The sequence below is a fragment of the Neodiprion pinetum genome, chromosome 3 (assembly GCF_021155775.2).
Source record: "Neodiprion pinetum isolate iyNeoPine1 chromosome 3, iyNeoPine1.2, whole genome shotgun sequence".
NCBI lineage: Eukaryota > Metazoa > Arthropoda > Insecta > Hymenoptera > Diprionidae > Neodiprion > Neodiprion pinetum.
In genome coordinates this window covers 46724-67193 of record NC_060234.1, presented here as the reverse complement: position 1 = coordinate 67193, position 20470 = coordinate 46724, and the positions used below count along the sequence as shown (strand labels likewise).

The following is a 20470-nucleotide window of genomic DNA, read 5'->3' as shown; positions in this document are numbered from 1 at the left end:
AAGTTTTTTTTCTCTTATATGTTCGACCACCAAAATCAGTCAGCAAAATTCCTCAGTCCGGAAATAAATGCGCAGCAGAGAGGACGTGCGAAAATCGCGCTCCGGGAATTTGGAGCACCAGGTACTCTACATTCTGGGTACTGCGTTCCAGGTCCTCTACCTGGTGAACTTCGACGTTCAGGACGAGCGCTCCGTAGTTCCTGGGCTCCAGGTCGTCTACCTGGTGTATTTCGACTTCCAAGACGAGCGCTCCCTAGTTCCTGCACTCTAGGTCCTCTATCTGACGAATTTTAACTTTCAGAACTAACACTCCGTAGGTTCACCTGATAGATACAAGTTTCCATTGATACTGATTCAATTATAAAATCCTACGTCAGCTAATTCCATAAGGTTGTATCTACCAAAAATTCTTATTTCACTTTTTCTGTACCGAGGTCTTCATATCATACGCGATTGTACCACTGAAATCACGTTTTCGGTGGTGACCACATTATGCTATTCTATCAAAAAAACGCTCATGGATTGTAATGTGAGCTGTAACTTCGGTGGTCTGCCCTAGACGCATGATTATTTCGATAATAAAAAAACCCACGGTATGTATGATACACGGTAACTAATGTATAATAATTGATGTGTTCCTCAATAAATCTTATAACGATATTTTCGTACTTGAAGTTTACGAGGACGTAGATTTTGCAAAATATTACGTTCCTTGAGAAATCCTCTTTTCTTAGATAGGATAAAGAAAGTATGCTGGTGATATATACCTACATGTCAGTGTGTAGTGTATATATTTAATAGTAATCAGTAATCCTTGTACATAAGATATATCATTTATGATTCGTCCGCCTGTGTATTAACTCATATTCATTGAAAATTGCCGGCGTCGATCTTAGTTGATATCCAAACAGCCGTGGAGTACGGTACGTACGGTAAGATCGTGGGGACATTTGTTTAGTGAGTTCCAAGGTGAGTTCAATTTATTGTCAATAATGTTATTCGTTGAGTATATTTCACTAACAAAGCAACATGTATGTATCTACATACGTTTTAGGAACCAATCTAGAAGTACAGGAACAATCGAAGAAAATTGAAAATAACGAAAACACACCTGTCGGTGAGTTGCTAATATAGTACATAATCAGACGAATGGTATACTGTAAGTATAGTGGAGATGTGGCTTTAACCTGGTGCGATTTTTCAGAGCGTCAAAATGGCGTATTTCACACGGCAACAAACAAAAAATTATGTCACGCAGTTTGAGAGGAAATTATTTATGCTATATATATTACGATGTATACGAGTAATATTATCAGGTAGTCAGTTAAATTTCACTATTTTACGAACATAGGGTAAACCACTAAAAGTAAGGCTTATCCAATTGAATGAGCGAGCGTAGCGAGCGAACGAGCATAAAAATCAACCATACTAGGCGTACCGACCCCGAGCGAGCTTTAACGGCCAAGGGTTTTAAGGGGAGGGTACACCCATCAATTCGTGTATGTGACGGAAAAGTCCGATCGGGCCAGTGATTTTTTTTCGATTACTTCTTTCCACGCCGAATGCAACGCAGAAGACCGCTAAAAAATAACTTAAATATTTAAACAATTTCTACCAGTGTCATTGCGAAGGAATCGACCTACTTCAAATTCCATGCCCCTATTTGTGAGAAATGTTAAAAAAAGCTCCCAAAAAAGAATTCAAAATTTTAAATCAATTGTTACGACCTCTGAAGCATTTTTTCAGAACAAAAAAGTTGGTTTTGCCGAATATCTCCATAGATATGAGTTTTCTGACGAAACATGTAGACATCAAAGCTGCAGGTCTTGTCGAGAGGCGTATATTCAGTCCTATACATTTTTTCGCTTACTCGCATATTTTTATTTACAATGATTGAGCACTCGAAATACAAGTTTTTCTCGACAAAAATATAACTCTTACGGCAACGTTTATAACATCGATAGAGTATTATTTATTTAACAACGTTTCAGTACCTTTAGTACAATACAGTAAAGCTATACTTATATGTAACTTATGTCCTTATAAGACTAAGATACATGATTAATATTTTCATCGCTAGCGAAAAGGGGGCGGATACAGAAAATCAGTTTTTCATACAATTACGTCAAATTATCGAGTCTTATTGGAAGCCAGTGCATTTTCATCGGCAAGCTGAGGCTTTTTCACATAAAAATATTCTTTGTAGATATTTATTTGAAATTAAAAAATTCATACTTTTTATAAATACTTGAATCCATGCTGCAACAAAACCCGGTAAACCTTAGGCAAACATTATCACAAAAGTAATAGAAAAATCTACATATATTGCACGGGTTGTAACTATTGGAGGCATTGAAAATTTAGTTACAAGGGTATAGAATAAACGTTTTACTGTATTTATTAGTAACCAGGATACAGACATATTCATACCGTATATTGGTAACAGAATTGACATACAGGCACAACTCAAACGTTGAAGATAAACATAAAATCAGATATTTTTATCTGTTATCAATGAACAAGGAACATACGTGTATATTTATGCCAATAAAGCACAGTGAAATCAACGATTTAAAAAAATTAATTGATTACTCATTTCATGCAGACGTATCGATAAATTGACCCGGACGACAACACGGATCGGTTTACGGATTCGTTAGACTTCATGTTTTTGATTGTTATTACCCGCAGATTGCGAAATATCGTTATCAGAATTTATAATTGTTGCAAAATTCGAGCTCACTTCATTAGATTCTGCAGGAATACTAACAGCAGAATAAACTGACACTCGCATTTATCGTGTTACGCTCCGACGTATGTTTTTTACCAAAGCTGCAACCGCGAGTTCTTGGGCCCTCAAGCCAGAAAATTCAATTGAAAATTATAAATTTGCACAACTACTCTTATCATGAATCACTATCTGTTCTAGCAATGATGGTAGCGAGCATCTTCCGCCGCTTCGACATTTATTCACTTATATTTTGTCCCGGGTACTTCACTGCGGCTGTTGAACGAAATTAATGAAAAATTAAACGCAGAGGAAGAACGTAAAGCGTAGTGGTCTTCTTCGATTTTTGAGTTCCGAAGAAATTAAACTGGACGATCGCAGCTTCCAGTCGTTGGCGCTCTTGGGCACGCTTTGTTCGCCCTGCATTTGGTGCATAAATTTATACGCTCAAATACGAGCGAACGGTTGGTAACATTAATAATTAATCTAGACTCACCGAACAGTTTGGTTTACTTTTAGGGGTTATCTTCTGTTGGCATCAACTTAATAAGTTTCGAATTTTCAGAAAAATAGGTGAAAATCTATTTCAATAGTAGGTCATTTATATTTCTTGTAGATAGTCAGTTCAATTCTGCGCGGCTGAAGAAGAAAAGCAAACCTCTGCGTTGTCCCGTTGAGGTTACGTATGCTCGTAATTGTGACAGAGGTGACAGTGGCAGAGGAAAAAGAAGCCAATCTATTTTCTTCCCGGCGAGTGATTATAACTGCAACAAGCTATACGACGGCCGAAGGAAATTGAAAAATAATTTCCCTGAAAAACCATCCACTCCCCGGAGTCGTCACTCGTTACGTTCTGTCGGAGGTCAGGTTCTGATGTTTAGATATTAAATAATATAAGAATCATAATGTATTAAATAATGCGTATACCTGTACGAATTGCGACAATCAGCTGGAATTTGTAGGATTCCCCTTCATCGACCGATCACTTTACTCAATTATTCTCAACGTATATGCGTATCTTTCGGCCGAATTCAACGATTCTCGTCGCAGGTTGATTTTGACAATGTTTCTTTTTTTTCTCATCATCAAGAAATTACGGACCAGTTCGAATCTCCCGAAGGTACTTTCAGCGTGTATAAAATATTTGGGGATGGCAACTGCATGTATCGTTCAGTGAGCTACATAATATGGGGTGACGAAGACGAGCACAGATCACTCCGAACAATGGTAGGTATAAACAAAGTAAATCCTGTCACCGACAATGCAACCAACTCGCAACGTCGTCGTCGTCAGTGCCGATTTTATTCACTTTTTTAGGTGGTGGAGTATATCAAGGATAATTGGCATGACTACAGTGCATTCGTAATGGCGGAATGGAATATCTCCAATCGACAGGATTACTACGAATATATGATTGCTAACGGTACCTACGCGACAGAACTAGAGTGTGTAGTCGCGACGAAACTTTACCACATGAATTTGTCGATTTATCGACAAATTGATGGCAGGAAAATTTTGGAACGGATTTTTCATAACCGGGTAAATAAAAATTACCGTACTGCAAGACTGCTGTTCAGTGGAAACACGGACAGCGGTCACTATGATGTACTAATTCGAGATTGAAATTTATTTACAAGCCTTGACAACCTTCGACTCTATGGCATAAAACTGACTGAAAATTTCACCACACTTATACATAGGTAAATATATTCGTGGCTTTATCACATTTCATATGTTATGTAGTGTATGGCATTACATATATTACGTTTTGTACTGGTATGCTTACAAATATTTTATGAGTATGTATGCGCTGCACCGAGTTGGTGAAAAAAAGAACTCAATAAATCTGGAACATGGTTAGTACAAATCTAGCATCGTACCGAACCGATACATTTTCATAACTCACTGTAGAAGCATGTAGTTGTGTACATGTGTGTCCGTGTGTGCGTGCGTGCGTGCGCGCGCGTGTGTAAATCAGACCGGCCCTTAGCAAGGGTCCAATACAATTTTCATCCGGCTGCACTTCGGGTGAATTTGAGAAACAAATTAATTTTTTACTATTAAACTATGGATTGAAATCAGTTTTGTTGTAGTTTCATCTTGCACTAAGCTTCCGTTTGGGTGGGATAAAATTTTTTTGAGCTATATGCTCTGCTCAACTCTATCATTCAACTACGTATTTGACAGAACTTTCATTATGCAAGGTTACTTCTGCAGTTTACAAAATGTATTTCTAATATTTTCCTGGCATAACGCAACATTATGTTAATGTACCTATTGCAATATAAACTGTATACATTTTTTGAGAAACTATCATTATCTCTACTACGCTTCAACGAACGATAATAAAATATACAGTCAGACTGACATTGAACTCATGCGTCCTAATTTACGGGAAATAATCACGACTAATCTTCACAACCTTGCCTGTATAACCACTGGGTGAAAGTGTGGATTGCTTCGTAGGCCATGCAGCTGAAAAAAGGTAGACCTATGAGCAGACAGGCAAGGCGCAACAATGATGATGATGATGATGATGATGATGACGGTGGTGGTGGTGGTGGTGGTTTAATGTCAAACAATAATCTTCGATGTGAGCGATCATTCCAGAATGATGTGGGCTAAAGCGGTAGTAATCATACACATACATTATTAGCTGCTAACGTATTTTTATTCTAACCAAGAGTAGACACCTACCAGACAGGATACAACGCGTCAGATCCCCAGCTTGTGATCAGAGTGTATTGATCTCTACGAACAGCTTCGACTATATCTTGTGCCGTTTGTTGCTTACTTTGGTTCATTAACCTGATTAACGAAAACATGGAACGATACATGAATATTCGACAATTCGGGGTACTTTAACGAACTATTGTTTCCACTTGTCCCGCTTGGGATACAGCTTGGTGTTAGCTGAGTATTATCGCTCGCTCCAGGGAGTTGAGGGCTTTACGTACCTTGCGTCCGCCTTCGGAGCCATGGTGGTGAACGTCAGCTGGTTTGCGCTATTAACGTGCTGTCTGATCGCTTCAATAATACCTGAATATACAACCATCGATAAGGAACAAGAGTATTATAGCGATTGATCAATGTATTGCTCAGTGCCTGCAATATACGTACTCAAAAATTATTTGTGTAGCGATAGTCTCTTCAATGGCAATTATTTATACAATTCATATCGTGGCAATGCTGACAAATTATACCAGATTGAAGATAGCGAGGATATTCCCAGCTTGTTCATTTTTTTTTTTTTTTTTTTTTTTTGAACATGGAAAGACTCATTACGACACAAAACAATATTTTTACCAACCAGAAACAGTTGCCTTCGATCCCATATGAGCATCCTCGGTTGACGTCGTCGGTATTACGGCGACGATGTGACTGTGATCGCATTGTATCATAAAAGGTATGAATGCTAAAATTGTCTGAAACATTGGTAAAAAGGAGAATAGTGGATACAAAGCGACGAATCAATTAAATTTTAAGATGTTCAAAAATTCTGTCCTTGTAGTGTAAGGTTAATACGCTGTTGGAAATTTTACACTCGTTCGAAATCTGTTTGTAGTTCCGAAAGCAATGTGTTGAATTTCCGTGTGATTTTCAGCACACCTTATTGGGCACCCTTAATTCAATTTGGATTTCAGTGTGCAAATGGTTTAAGATGAGATAAAAATTTTTAGTAAACCTTTCATGACCTCGGGCGTATTTTGAAATAAACATATTTTTTCCAACAGTGTAGCGGTCGATGATTATTTGGTAAACATGCCTTATTCGACAGATTTAGCCGACAAGAATATTTAAGGGGTTATATACAGTTAGAAGGCCGAAAAAAGCGAATTTTTCAGATTTTTTTTCTGAGAAAACTTTCAAATTTATTGATCTGAAAATTTGTACACATATTATGCTTTCTTTTAACTGTATTTTAAGACTTACTATTAGTAAAAATATTTATTTGGAAAAGAGCTACAGCTGATCTCCGGGAGCTCCTCTCAAAAAAGACGTTTTGCGGTGATCACTATATCTTTGAACTGGATCCTCAGAAATTAAAAAACCAAACAGATTTCGTTAAAGTAATGTTAAATCTAGTAATTAATCGAAGGAATAAGCAAAATAAATTTTTTTGACAATGTGGCGGTTTCTCAAAAAAAGAAATCGATTTTTGACCAAAATTTCGGCCCTAAATTGTTTATAAAAAAAAATATATTTACCGGTGATAAAAAATCTTCGATTAATTACTAAAAAATATATTTAAGAAGCTCGTGTTAAAATTTGAGACCAATCGGTTTAACCATTTTCGAGTAATGTTGGTCACCGACTTTGTAAACACCATTTTGAAAAAAACGCGTTTAAAGTTTGGGGAGAGAAAAATAAAAATTTACCTTTCAGGTATAAAAAAAAACATAACACACTGTTGCTTTACGCATCTAAATATATTAGAAGGGAACATTTACGATAGGCAGGTGCATAAAAGGGACAGCGTTTCAGGTGAACCCTTTCGCTCCGGCCTTGCACTTTCAAGCACTCTGAAACGCCTTTTCAAATTTGCGTGTAACTTCGGAAATATTCACCGGAACGATATGAAATTTTCTGTGTGTATTCTTAAATATATGTACATTAAGAAAATAAAATAAAAAAAAAATCGATTTTTTGAAAATTCTAACTGTATATAACCCCTTAAAGACCGGGAAATACAGAATAGAAATGTTCTAACCCAGTAATGACTCATAAGATGCGTGGAAAGGGAGGTGATAATATCTTTACTAGAATCCTCTGGGCAGGTGATTAAGACGTCTATATGTCCAACATCTCTGTGAATTTTTTCCGCCACATCAGAGATGTTCGATCTACTCGCTGAATCGCACTTGTACGTAATTATCATTCGTTCCGTAGGTACTTGATAAAATTCATTAAACCGCTCGAAGTCATTCATTTTTCGGTGCTGCGAAGCGGGATCTGGCGAATTGTTCTGATTTAAATTCAAATCCTGATCAATAAACGCTACCACGCACCCAGCTCTAAAGAACGCCTGAGCCACAGCTCTTCCCAAGTCGGATCCTGCCCCGGTTACCTGTTGGACGAAAACTATCATAATCATTTCACTCTTTCCCCCCATTTGATTGATTTCATAATGTGTGTTATACGTATGTGTAGGTTAAAAAAGAAACTGAATTTATACTTATAGGTACCTCGTAAAATCAGATTCCTCTACCTATAAACTATAATATGTCTCATACCGTGCAGTGCCCGCAGTATTACCACGAGGCGAGGAATTGATTTATCTGTACTACGCAACTATCGACAAAGTGCGTTTATATTCATACCACAACTTTATAGTTGGTCAAGTCTCTGGGTGGTTTTGGCAGTGTACTCTTTATGATAGCAAGCATAGCCAATGAGAGACCGATCAGTGCTGCAAGCAGTATCTCTGCTCCGAGATAGAAGAAGGTTGTGACAGGAACTCGTGCATTGTGATTTGATGGCTCGCTTTGATGTGTCAACATCCTACACCGGGATCTGATGAATAAAAAAAAATTGAAGTTCAGTATATTGTGGCGCCGTATCGTTTGGAGAATTTTTATCAAGAAATCAAATGGTGTGACATTTATCCCGGGACAATATTTTGTAGGCAATCGAGCCTGCGGAGTGATAAACGCGAAAACTTTTATGTGACAATTAGTAATCTTATGTAGTACTTTAGCATAACAGTTATTGTCTACCCCGCTAAGACGCGTCAATGTCGAATTGTAGCAATTGCCGGTGATTGATCTGGTCACAGGGTGACCACGGTCAGGCAAAAACATTGATGTTTCAGGGAACTCTGTTATCTCTGTTATCAGCCGGTGATTTTTTTCTATTTGCTTGCGACTTAAAAAATTGAAGTAAAAAAAGTTATTAGCCGCGCTCTTCCGTACACCGTCACTTCATAGCTTCACTCTTCGCAAATGAAATTAGTAAAACATGCGCTGTGTAATAACGTCCCGCGACGGAAGAATGTAGAAAAGATGTATTAATTAAACGAACGTGTTTCAAATTCGAAAAGGTTCGATTTTGATAGTTCGTGCCGACAGAGTTAAACTTTGTATTTCCCTCATCCGACCATCTTTTTAGTATTGTTTTCTATCCTAGTTGTTCTCGTTCGGATTTTTGAATTGAAAGAAGAAAACCTCATCTCTGTATGTATTTTTTTTTAGCGTCGGTGCAGGGAAACAATAGATTTTGACTAGGGGAAGTCTCAAGGATTTTACCGGAATTTCTGTGGCCACCTGTATGGCTATAAAAAGTATTTCAATGGTGATCTCGCATGTAAAATATGTTGACTTGATGCGTATCCTCCAATTCATATAATTACGCGAAATCGAGGCCATCCTTAACGTCGGAGCGGAAGGAGTTATGAAAGCTGTCTATCCTTGGCAGGTCAATGGCTTCGAACTAAGGCCAACCCCAATGTTTGCGATTCTAATAGTCGGAGATTTTGGAGATGCAGCAAGGTAAAACCAAGGTATACCCGAACAAAGAGTAAGAATCAGAAGGGCTTGATGTTATAGATGCGAGTATTTTATTGGCGTCGGAATCACAAATTACAAGCGAATTACGAATTTATGGAACGTTTTCCGTCCCCTAGCATTTACCGACGTAAAATGTGTGTTCGAAATTCTTCTATTTCCGCATTCGCTCCCGAAAACTGGTTTCATGCGTAGCACACGACACACACTACCAACCATGGATAAATGATATCTGTCACCTATAACTTAATTAACGGGGTTCTTACATCGATATCCTTTGTTCACAATATATTTCATCAGTTGAACATTTGTACTTTGGAATTTAGATCCCAACCGTGCGGGAAATTGCCGGCAGGAGTTGAGTGATTCCAATACCTATAATCGCGGCATAAACCGTTAGATATTGATAGGTGAAATTATTCAATTATTCAATTATTACTAATCAATGTTTACAAGCGATTCTGCTGTACAAAATCGACAAGATGAATGGATCGGCAGTGAAAAGCAATCGGTATACAGATACGTATACGCTGTGTATGCCATGAGTATTCCGTGAAACTCCCCGCTCAACGCTATCAGATATAGGCAACCAAAGCTGCATTTCATAATAAATTTAAGAATCAGCCGAGCGTTGAGGCCCACGGGAAACTCTTGGTATACATAGGTGTAGACGTCACGCGTAGGTATCCTGCCCTGTGGAGCAACCTGTACGAAAGTAGTGCGAGGGTTTCATACCTATGCATCATTATACCTTACATACAAGTATACATATACGTCTAAAGAAATCGACGACGGTATTACGAAAGTGATTGTTGTTTCGCATATAATTCTCAAGGTGAACCGGTATAACGTATTATATATTTCAACTAGACATCAGCGCTGATCAGCTCACATTGAACTTGGACCTATCGGGCTTGTGCTATAAATCCTGTCTGCGAACGATTTTTCTGAAATATACTAACCGAAGCGAGAAACACATTGGTGCGATGCAAACGAAATTCACTATTATATGTCGCGTTGTCAATCATTTGGAATGTATCGTAAAAAAAAGGGTCAGTTTTATTTATTTATTTTTTTTCGGTTCCCCTTTGTAAAAGCTGTGGCAATATCATATAAATGGATGTTTTGAATGCACGTAATTCATGCCCCGTTATCTAGCTAATACTAATTGGGTTGTCTATTTCAAATAATATGCAGTACATTGTCCTTTTCGGGCAGTTATTACCACACCAGCTGGCAATCAGTTTTCATACATCACTGGCAAGTTATATTGAACACAAGCCGCTAGCAATAGGGAAATATACGCGACGCGCAGTCGTCGTCATAAACGCAATACAATATAGTGGAAACATGATGGACGTTGAATTGAAGATTACTATCTATATCGAACATTACACATTGGGCAAATACCGCATTCTGTACTTACATATAACTAGGAAATTTGAATCGCTTACATTATTATACGTACCTATGTCGAATTTGATACCGTTCACCGGTTTACACAATCGTTTCAATCACGACTTGCGTTGCATTCGCAATAATATGTGGTCTACACTGATTGTTTACTGAAAAGTCATACACATTAAACCGTATGAAAAACACGAATCACTGCCCGACAATTTGATAATGAAAATACGTTTTCATTATCCCTTCAATACGCGTGTAGAAATTACACATCGCAGGTAGGTATGTTTGTAGGTATACATGTACGGATGATGATTAATACAAGTTTTCAAGTTGACGGTACAGTTTTATCTGGAAGCAGTTCCATTATAATACCGCAGCGTTGAAACCTTGAATGAAACGTTATTGCGTTGAAATTGTGACAGTTGAACGCAGACCTCGTGTAAATTTGATAGAATAATGATCGATGACTGGTCGATTCACCGTAACCCAATGACGATGCCTATGTGGTTAATAAATGTTTATTCGTCAAATGGCTAGCGAATTTTCATTGAAACATGTCAAATATCTAATTCTCTTACCGCGTTATTGCACGAGGCTGCTCCGTTCAGTTTGAATAGCCCCTCGTAGCATGCACCGTAATCAGGCAAGGTTCTCACCGTACTAACCACTTGTTACTAAACAGTGAGAGGCCATTCCTAGGCAAACGAGCCCGCAAACCTACCGCTCGCAACCAAAGGCAAGGTTCTCGTGCTCCCCTCGCCTCCACCCCCACCGCCGTTTCATCTCGAACAATTTAATGTCATGCAAATTTAATGACCGCTAATTATACGGTATACCTGAAAATAAGATACTTTTGCAAGGTTATCTTGACTTTCTCTCACATCTTCGATCGCCATAGTGGTTAATGAAACGAACGTGTATCGGTACTATAATATAGAGCAGCGGGGAAACAAATAGCAAAGACGCACATGGTTCGAAGGAACGACCAGAAAATGTACTGTACAACATTATACGCACACGACATGGGAGTATAATATACGCGACTCATTGTTGGGTTCAAGCTTATTGTTAACCACAAAACTTTCAAGAGAAAAGGAAATTTCATAAAAGTCGATGACCACGAGGCCACATGGCCGCATGGCCCCTATAATCAGCTAGTTACACACGCCTGTGTATCATGTGCATGTATGTAGTACAGACCACTGGCACAGGCACTGATAATGAGGGATAACATCCGCCGGTAGCGTAACCATGACGAGATGACATTTGAGAGATGATAAAACAGACATTGTCTACATTTGTCATCTTAGTCATAATAAAAAGTACGATAAGCCGTAGATTTCTTGAAATAATCGTGATTGTCTCGGGCACCGGTGAACTTTTTATAAATAATATATAAATATATGCGTATATATTGTCGAAATGTGCTGCAGAAACGAGATGATTGTAGAAGCTTGGCGAAAACTTGTCTTAATACTGCGGAAAACTGTACTCGTGAGAAAAAATACGTTCATCTTCACGCTGCTGCAATTTCTCGTCACGATAATATTCACTCTGCAAATTCGGTTAATCTTTGAACCGCGAGCGCTTCGTTCAGAAGTAATAAATAAATTTCGAAATACCTAATATATCAACTAACATTATGCCATGGAGCGAAATTACCATTATTGCGGGTTTCCCCGTTATCTCGTAAGCTGAGCAAGCTGAGATTTTGAATTTGGAGAATCTGGAAAAAAGTTACCATCCGTGTACTTCTACGGGATACATATAGCGGGCGTGACTCAGTGCCGCTCCTTTTGCTCGGCACGTTCCGATTTCAGTTTTATAAAAAATCTGCGAATGCCGGAAACCTGCAACGATGCAAATATTTTTAGTTGAGTGTAGCGTCGCTCCTAATGCGACCCGTAATGAATTTCTGATAAAGTTCAATAATACAATGAAATGATGTTCCAGCTGAACGAACCTCTGAAGGTTGCAGAAATTTTTAACCAGATGCCGAAAGATGTGAGTTGTCGTTACACCCCAAATCACCGATTCGTGAGCGAACTAATGTCGGAAGCTGCAAAGTTGTTGAGAATCAATAGTAAGATTATCTCGACCTGGGAATATTGAAAATTCGGATTATTCATTTAATGAGCATCTTAATTGTACATAATATGCGTACACACCTACCGCATTCGCAGTTGCACCGGTTGCTGAAAACGAAGCACACGGCAAGAATACTCACGTCAAGTCGCTGTGGGCGATTTTTAACATAACCGGTGATCAACGCAACAAGCCGACGGTGTTGGATTACAAAATTCGATCTTACGATTTCAGCAGCAGTCTCTCTGCCATGTGGAATGACGAGGAGCCATCTAGAGAAGGCAAGCGTTAATTATGCATAACTCGTCCAATAGTTGTAATTTCCTTTTCGCAACGAAACGTTAAGTATTTATATTACCAATGAATCGAGGATATTGGGTCGAAGTGCGTACCCAATATACAACGAGCGAAAAGTACGTATGAAGAACTTCAAGTGCCTCGATTATATTTCAGACCCTTACATGGTCACTGGTTTCATACCGCTGCAAATCGCGATTGACGTTTCGTTTCTGAATATGTGGAACGACGGCCAGTTGTTCAATTTAAAGAACAAGGTAACGGGAAAATGGGTAATGTGCTGGCAGTGTTCGATGAAATTTGAGGTCAACGTCTTGACGAAAATTAATTTCACGTAAAATCTCCCAGTAGATTCGGATTGGGCGTTTCCCCTATCATACGCTAAACCTGTTGGTCATGCCCGTGCTTTTGGAGCCTTCGGTAACCGTTGCATACTACCTGATAATCATCGCGCTCCTATTGATACCTGCCGAAGTGTTGTATAAGGTGGTCCACGACAAGTACAAAGGTTTTCGGGTAAATACACGCTACGCGAGATACATGTGCCGCATGATGATTACTACCGCACGCAACAGTTGTATACTTATGTATAACGAATAGAACTGCGGACTCGAGTCAGGGGCGGCATGTTTTTTGAGCGGTCCTCCGACATCTAGATGTTGACCGCTCGAATATATAGACTTTTTATAATGATTCAGGACTTGATGTATGCCATGGGAATGTCGCCGAGCACTTTGTACGCAGGCTGGATGTCGTACATGTTGATGGTTGGGTTGCCTGCGGCGATAGCATCTACCATTATATTGAATCCCGTATTCGTGAACACCTATCCTCCAACTGTCTGCCTGTTTGTTATACTTTATCTGACAATGTCGACGTGCTTCATGGTTTTCGTAGGGACGTTTTTCGATGACTGTAAGTTGAAGGTTATAGGCAATAACTCACACAAAGCCCCCTGTTTTAGACAGAGCTCGACCACTCGACATAGGACAGTAGCTTTCTGAGAGCTGTGTAGACTTAATTTAGACGTACTTTACCTTAGCTCAACCTTAGTTTTAGTTACAAGTTTGCTCTTACTGTGCATATAGCTCATCTCTCTTTGAATATCCACTTTCAACCTCATTCTAGTAATTTTTCTATCTCTGAAATGTGTGTACGCTTGGCGACAATGAACCTGAGGCGGGTAATTTTTTTTTAAGCACCATAGTCGGCCGAGCGCGAAACAAACTCAACCTCAATAAACATAACACAACCCATGACCGTCGAATCTAACCTTAGAATACGTGTCAATTCAAAACACACACACAGACACACGCACACACACGCTGTTTCCCTCTTCTGTCGATTACATTTGTACTGTTATCCAATATTGCTATGGATAAATAAACACCCTACATTATTTATCGTGATGTCGGAGCGTTGTATCGTCCGGAACGTCACGGATCAATGTTTACACTTCAGATGATATGTATGCACATGCCTATGTACAGCTACGACATGCATTGTGATTCGTTTTTGTAATAATGCCGATACTGGCATGTAATATTATCTTTCAGCATTGAAAGCATGCCTCGTAGGTACTATGCTGTGGCTGGTACTGAGTTATTTATCAGTGATATTAAGCCAGAAGACAGAAAACATGAGGTACTTTATACAACTCGCAACACTGTGTCTACCGCATACCGGATTGCTCTATGGTTTGTCCAATTTTGCGGCAAGGCATGATACGAATATTGGTAAGCCCGCTCCCATTGCTGGATGCGACCGTCCGAAATGTCGGATTAAAAGCCAAGTTCGGACTTTGGCAGGGCGCTGGAGCCCTGAATAACAAGTACCGCCAGCGCTCTAAATCTCTTCCCTCGTACATAGGAGAACGCGTCGTCGGATATAATTCAAATAACACGCCAGTTTCGAGGTCGGCACCGATGGAATCAAAAGCTGTAGATTCCGAAGAAGCGATCTACTTGGTACACGGGGAGCACCGACCATCTCTTACCATGATTCTAGCGTCTTGGACGTTGCACGCATGTTTCTGGATACTATTGACACTTTATTTTGACAGCCTGAGGCCAGGTAAACTCGGGGCCGCCAGATCATGGTACTATCCGTGCGAGGTGATTCACACTTATCTACCTATACGCCCGTAATACCTGCACTCTCCAACGTAAAACAATTCTGCATATTGTCAAATGAAATAATAATTCAATTCATTGTAATTGTGTCAATCGAATATCGACGTTCGATAGCAGCTCTCACCTGGTTATAAATGATTGATAAACCGGCAAAAAAAATGTTTTTCCAGACATTTAGTTCGGGGTCAGAAAATCTCGACGTCAATAGTTACAACGGCACGACAAAGCGGTCTACCGTTGAGAAGGCGCCGACCGGTTCGGCGGTGAGTATAGTTTCGCGATCGTTATCGCGTACCTTACGCCCCGAGCGTAATACAGCTGCCGCATTGTGATATTATATATCTGTCTACCCAATATGGACCTTAACCGCAGAATTTTCCTAATTACCAATTGATGTCGCGTAACCGATCGATGTAACAACTCATTGTCGGTACTAATCTGCTACAGCCGATAATCACAATCAGGCAGATTACGAAAACGTTTGGCTCGATGAAAAATCGAGTGGCTGCAATCGATGGTATGAATATCGATTTCTACGAGGGGGAATTCCATATTATCCTTGGGCACAACGGCGCTGGGAAAAGTACTCTCCTAAAAATGATTGTAGGTACTGCATGACAATTGGTTCTCACATATTAAACGGTGATAATTTATACGCATCGAAGCGAAACCGCAAGCAAAACTTTAGACCCATAGAGTATCCATGCCGGTAGAGTGCTAATTTTCTTTTACATATGATTTTGTTGCGAAATTTTGTCCTATATCAAAAATAGATTCTGGTCACTTTCATAGTAATTTTCGGAATTCGTATTGTCGAATATAACAACAACCTTTCAGATGGTGAAATACTGGATAGCTCTGAACTTTCTTTATTGATCGTGAATCATTGAATAGATAAAATAACGCAAGATTGATGTAAATAAATACACCTCTTGCACACAAAATTAGAAAAAAATCCACCTTTACGGTCACGCTTTGTTACTTCAGTTTTAAAAATCATTACTACGTGTACATATTATGACTTACAGTAGACGTCACTATACTTGAAACTTTGCAGTCATTTATGAGTGCAAAATGTGGGACTTCGAATGCCACTTGTTTAAAAAAATCTGTCGTCTGCTTCAAAACTTGATATCATTGTTCACTGAGTTTTTTTTACACATCTCACAGTGTATTACTAACAATTGGAATTAGGAGTTTTGCAAAAAGTTCATTCAAAAATAACAATTCCGAAAACGACGAAGATACGGCATATCATTGTCTATTAATAATCCGATACAAGAACAAAAAGACAGAAAAATATCAGCACCCTTCCGATTTGTCAGAATCAGAAATTTTGCAATTCGTCATTTGACAGATGTGTAACGACTCACGGGGCTATAATTTTGCTTTAAGGCCACCATAAAAATATAATCTTCAATGCATAGATACCTATATACGAGATTTAATTAGGCCATAAATATAACGTAATATCAATTGCATAAGTATAAAAATCCGATACGAGCAGATGGATGTCTTGTATAAAACAGGTATTCACAAGCCGTCGCGGGGAGACATCTACATCCTTGGAAGGGATTATAATAGGCAGAAGGACTCGTCAAAATACCTCATCGGATACTGTCCACAAGATAATATTCTTGTCAACGATCTGACTGCCATACAACATGTTTACTTGTTCGGAATGGTATGACAGAAATATTTGAACTTGAGAGTTTTTCATCGTGCAAACGCGTGTCATTTTCTCACATGCACGCCCGCATACATGCAGCCACGCAGGCAGAATCGCGCTAACAAACATATCATGCATTTTGTGTATGAAACATGATCATTGCAATTTCGAGTATCGTATTATACGATTCTTGTGCAAGTCATGCGATTTCTACAATATGCAACGCATCTATGTTTAATGTGACTAAATTTAGCTAAAAGGGATGCCTTACAAGGATGCATTTGAAAAGGCTGAAATGATGCTTACTCAGCTGGGATTGGGCTCGAACTGGAACGACAAAGTTCAACATTTCTCGCTGGGTATGAAACGACGTGTCTGTCTGAGCATGGCCTTAATTGGGAACGCCAAGGTATATACTAACAATTGATTAGCCCAGGTTGCCAAGGATACTTTTTACTTTTTCTCATCCGGTTCATCACTATAAGTTTACAAAATAGAAAACACACATGTACCTTAATTATACACACGTATGGAAATACCTTTAATGTATTAATTGGTTCTCCGATATTTAGATCCTAGTCTTGGACGAACCCGGGTACGGCGTCGATCCTCAGAACAGGCGTAGAGTTTGGGACACGCTACTGGTGGGTGCAAACGTGTTGTAAAACTTAGTATACATTTTATAGTGTCATGGGAAACAAATATATTATAGTATGTTGAAAACGTCAAGGCGTTTAGGGAACAGCGAACCATAATAATGACAACAAATTCGATGGAAGCTGCGGACGTTTTACCGGATAGAATTGCAATTATCGCAAATGGTAAAGTCGAGTGCTATGGAACCAAAATGTATCTGAATCGACGTTTCGGTTAGTTTTTCATCATCATCATCGTCATCGGCGTCATTATTATCATTATTATTATTATTATTATTATTATTATTATTGTTATTGTTATTGTTATTACTATTGTTATTGCTATTGCTATTGTTATTGTTAATGTTATTATTATTATAAGTATTACCGGACAGAATGGATTGCTTATTTCTAAAAATTCGGCCACCTAAACAACTGAGACACGCGAGAAATAAACAAAACGAAGCTAGTTGACGTTCATCACCTAATTGTAAGATTGTAGGGTGTTTGAAGACCGCGGCGTAATTATTCAATTTTTGGAAGACCCGGACAATAATTTCTCTAATCTTATGGGTGAAACGTGAAAACAGGTGTTGCTTACCTGCTCAGTATAGTACTCGAAGAGGACTGCGACCTTGACCTTCTCACCGCTGCGATCCAGAACTTTTCTTCGGATCAGATAAAATTGCGAAGCAGATTGGGGTTAGTAATAAAGTATGACTTACCACGAAGAACTATGTTCACAAGATTGCTCAAACATCTTGAGTACAACGCTTATTCGTTGAGAATAAAGACTCTCGGATTGAGTGTTGCCAGTATTGAAGAGCAATTTCGTAGGTAAATATTTAGAAGGAACTTTAAGCCAACTCCTATTAATCCAATTCAAATAATGAGTGATTCGATTTTCATAATCTGAAATAGTCAGTTGAAAATGATATTACTAATCTCAGTCTGTATCTTTGGCTATTTCATGTGTGTGATCCAGAATAGGATTCGCGAGTCATATCAAGACGCGGCACGGTATAAACGGCTTTTACAACAGTAATGAATTCGAAATGATGATCAGAAAAAGACGGCACGAACTCCTTACTACAGGTGATACTTTATTACACCCTTGTCTAGGTACAAGCTGGGAGGATAATAATACGAGAACAGCACCCGTTTATTTTTCATTTTTTCTATCAGAGTATTTTCGCAGCCATCAGGTTCAAGTTTAAAATTCTTAGTCACCCGGAATCTACCCTTGGGATATGAATTGTAATACACGAGTACCCTACACCCTACGTACATAATAGTATTGCAATTTATTTCGGAAAAATTTGTACACACCTGCAATGCATTATCGCATCTACTGGGTATTATATTGTATTATTAAATAATATGAATCGGATACAGGCTTTGAAAAAAGTTTATTTGACGAGGAAAACAGGCTGTAATTATTTCAGCAAAGGCATGGAAGAGAATGAAAGGATGGAGGCTTTTCATGCAACAGATTGGCATTATGTTTTACAAGAAGTGTTTGCACGTATTTACGTTGTGGAATGTCTACGGTTATTCTGTAAGTTTTGTATAAACGGCACGCTGATCGCAAGCCCTAGTTACCACTATTCATGTGCTGGAATCCGTGATGTTTTCTTGTAAACTATTTTCCAGCTGCTATTTTCATTGGTCACATCTATCGTGTGTATGGAAATGGCCGGCTCAGCGAATCTCCGTATCATGACATCAAGGTAACATAATTAGGCAATACCTATCATGCACCGTAGTCTGAAAAGTATTGCCGAAAACCGAATTATTTTGTGATGATTTGTGATCATCATCACCCTTAGGCGTGTATCAATATATTTTTCGTCCCACATGATCTGCAGGGTGAACCAAGTTAACATCTCAAAATACACTGCCGCGGGTCTCGGGATTCTGCTTCACCGCAGCGATGGAAGTTCGACGGCGCTGCTCGGTGATTTGATAGATACGAGCAGGTTGTACGATTCTAACGGACAGGGTAATTATTACTACGTGTCCAACGACAGTGTCAGAGAGCTTATCACAAAGCCCACCTGGAATTCCATAGAGGTAAATTTAATGAAAATTGCGGAAATTGTTTGACGACCTGCACGACAGTAATTCATTCTACCTGCAGTGATGGAATACGTGTAGACAAGTTCATGTTCTCTAGATCAGAGAACGATATTTCTTGGGAATTGATGTGTCCGAGAAAGATGGAATAGACCTTCTGTACTCTGTAACCGCATCGCACAGTGGCCCAATTTCAGTCAATTTCCTCCACAACGCGCTGCTGAGACACAATGGCTGTAAGGAGTGTTTCATTAGAATACAAACAGAGCCAATTTTGGATTGTACGCATGTAAGAGTCTTGGAATGGTCTTCTCTTATTTCTTCGATTACTTGGAAAATTTGATGAATCGGAAACATCAACCACTTGCTTTTTTCAAACAAAATTGAAACATTAACAAAGATTGATCCTTTAGTGGCAAAGCCGTATCATCAACAGTCGTGGGATTAGAAATTGGCAAAACTTCGCTGTCATTGCGTCCCTATTTTTACTCTTGCCAAGCATTGCTTCGGCGACGACGGAATTCAGGTCCAGCTCAAAACAGTTGCAATTGAATACTATCGGAATGTCCGTTATAAAATATTGGGCTCCGATCTATGTCACAGATATTTTGATTTATTTGCTGTGTCTTTTGCCGATTGCTTTTCTCGTCCCTATCTTTTACAATGTCATCCCCGATGTCGATGGGATCGAATATGGTAAGGGTCCATGAGAAATCTATATACGAATGCCTTGCGATTCGCAATTGAAGCATCGATATGAATGAAAAACTGTTCCAATCATAGTCCGAATGCTGGTGATTTTCCTATTGTACGGGATAGCAGCGTTGCCAATGGGCTATATTATACATTTCTTTGTGAGAAGAGTTGAAATTATGTGTATACTTGTGGTAATACTGAACGTAACAATTCGTAAGTATCTATATGATGCAAGATGAAAA

General features: G+C 38.9%; 2 protein-coding genes across 13 annotated transcripts in view; one reads left to right on the top strand and one right to left on the bottom strand.

The window, feature by feature from the left end:
- PIP5K59B (Phosphatidylinositol 4-phosphate 5-kinase 59B) overlaps positions 1-20470 on the top strand; it is a 59157-nt gene that overhangs the window by 34595 nt on the left and 4092 nt on the right. The window contains exons 18-19 of one of the 10 annotated variants that reach the window (XR_011176790.1): positions 3819-3955; positions 4046-4263. The exons of 2 other annotated variants lie outside the window; for them this stretch is intronic. Coding sequence is in view for 4 of the 8 variants with exons in the window: in XM_046615182.2 (XP_046471138.1) it covers positions 4-294 (291 nt within the window). In the remaining 4 variants the exon portion in view is untranslated. Of the gene's footprint in view, positions 1-3; positions 661-3818; positions 4264-20470 lie in introns of those variants that run through there. 7 more of the 10 variants (XR_006881931.2, XR_006881930.2, XR_006881929.2 and 4 more) reach the window with 7 other exon arrangements.
- Positions 435-11367, bottom strand: LOC124213678 (epidermal retinol dehydrogenase 2). Of its 3 annotated transcripts, XR_011176793.1 has the most exons (8): positions 11217-11367; positions 8050-8242; positions 7440-7796; positions 6039-6153; positions 5686-5767; positions 5426-5536; positions 3656-5203; positions 435-3581 (listed from the first exon to the last, which is right to left on the bottom strand). XR_011176793.1 is itself a non-coding variant. In XM_046615211.2 (7 exons), exons 2-7 carry the CDS (start codon positions 8227-8229, stop codon positions 5137-5139), a joined length of 912 nt encoding a protein of 303 aa, XP_046471167.1. In that variant the 5' UTR covers positions 8230-8242; positions 11217-11367; the 3' UTR covers positions 435-5136. The 3 variants fall into 3 exon arrangements, 2 of the variants coding, with proteins under 2 accessions (XP_046471167.1, XP_046471171.1); XM_046615211.2 differs by having other exon boundaries at positions 435-5203; XM_046615215.2 differs by lacking the exon at positions 7440-7796 and having other exon boundaries at positions 435-5203.

Excerpts from the sequence above, each read along its gene's own strand:
- LOC124213678 (XM_046615211.2), bottom strand. The coding sequence starts at position 8,229 with ATGTTGACACATCAAAGCGAGCCATCAAATCACAATGCACGAGTTCCT. Across the intron at positions 7,797-8,049 it reads TGACCAACTATAAAGTTGTG|GTAACCGGGGCAGGATCCGA; the intron begins GTATGAATATAA and ends TTCGTCCAACAG. Across the intron at positions 5,204-5,425 it reads GACGCGTTGTATCCTGTCTG|CTGCATGGCCTACGAAGCAA; the intron begins GTAGGTGTCTAC and ends ACCTTTTTTCAG.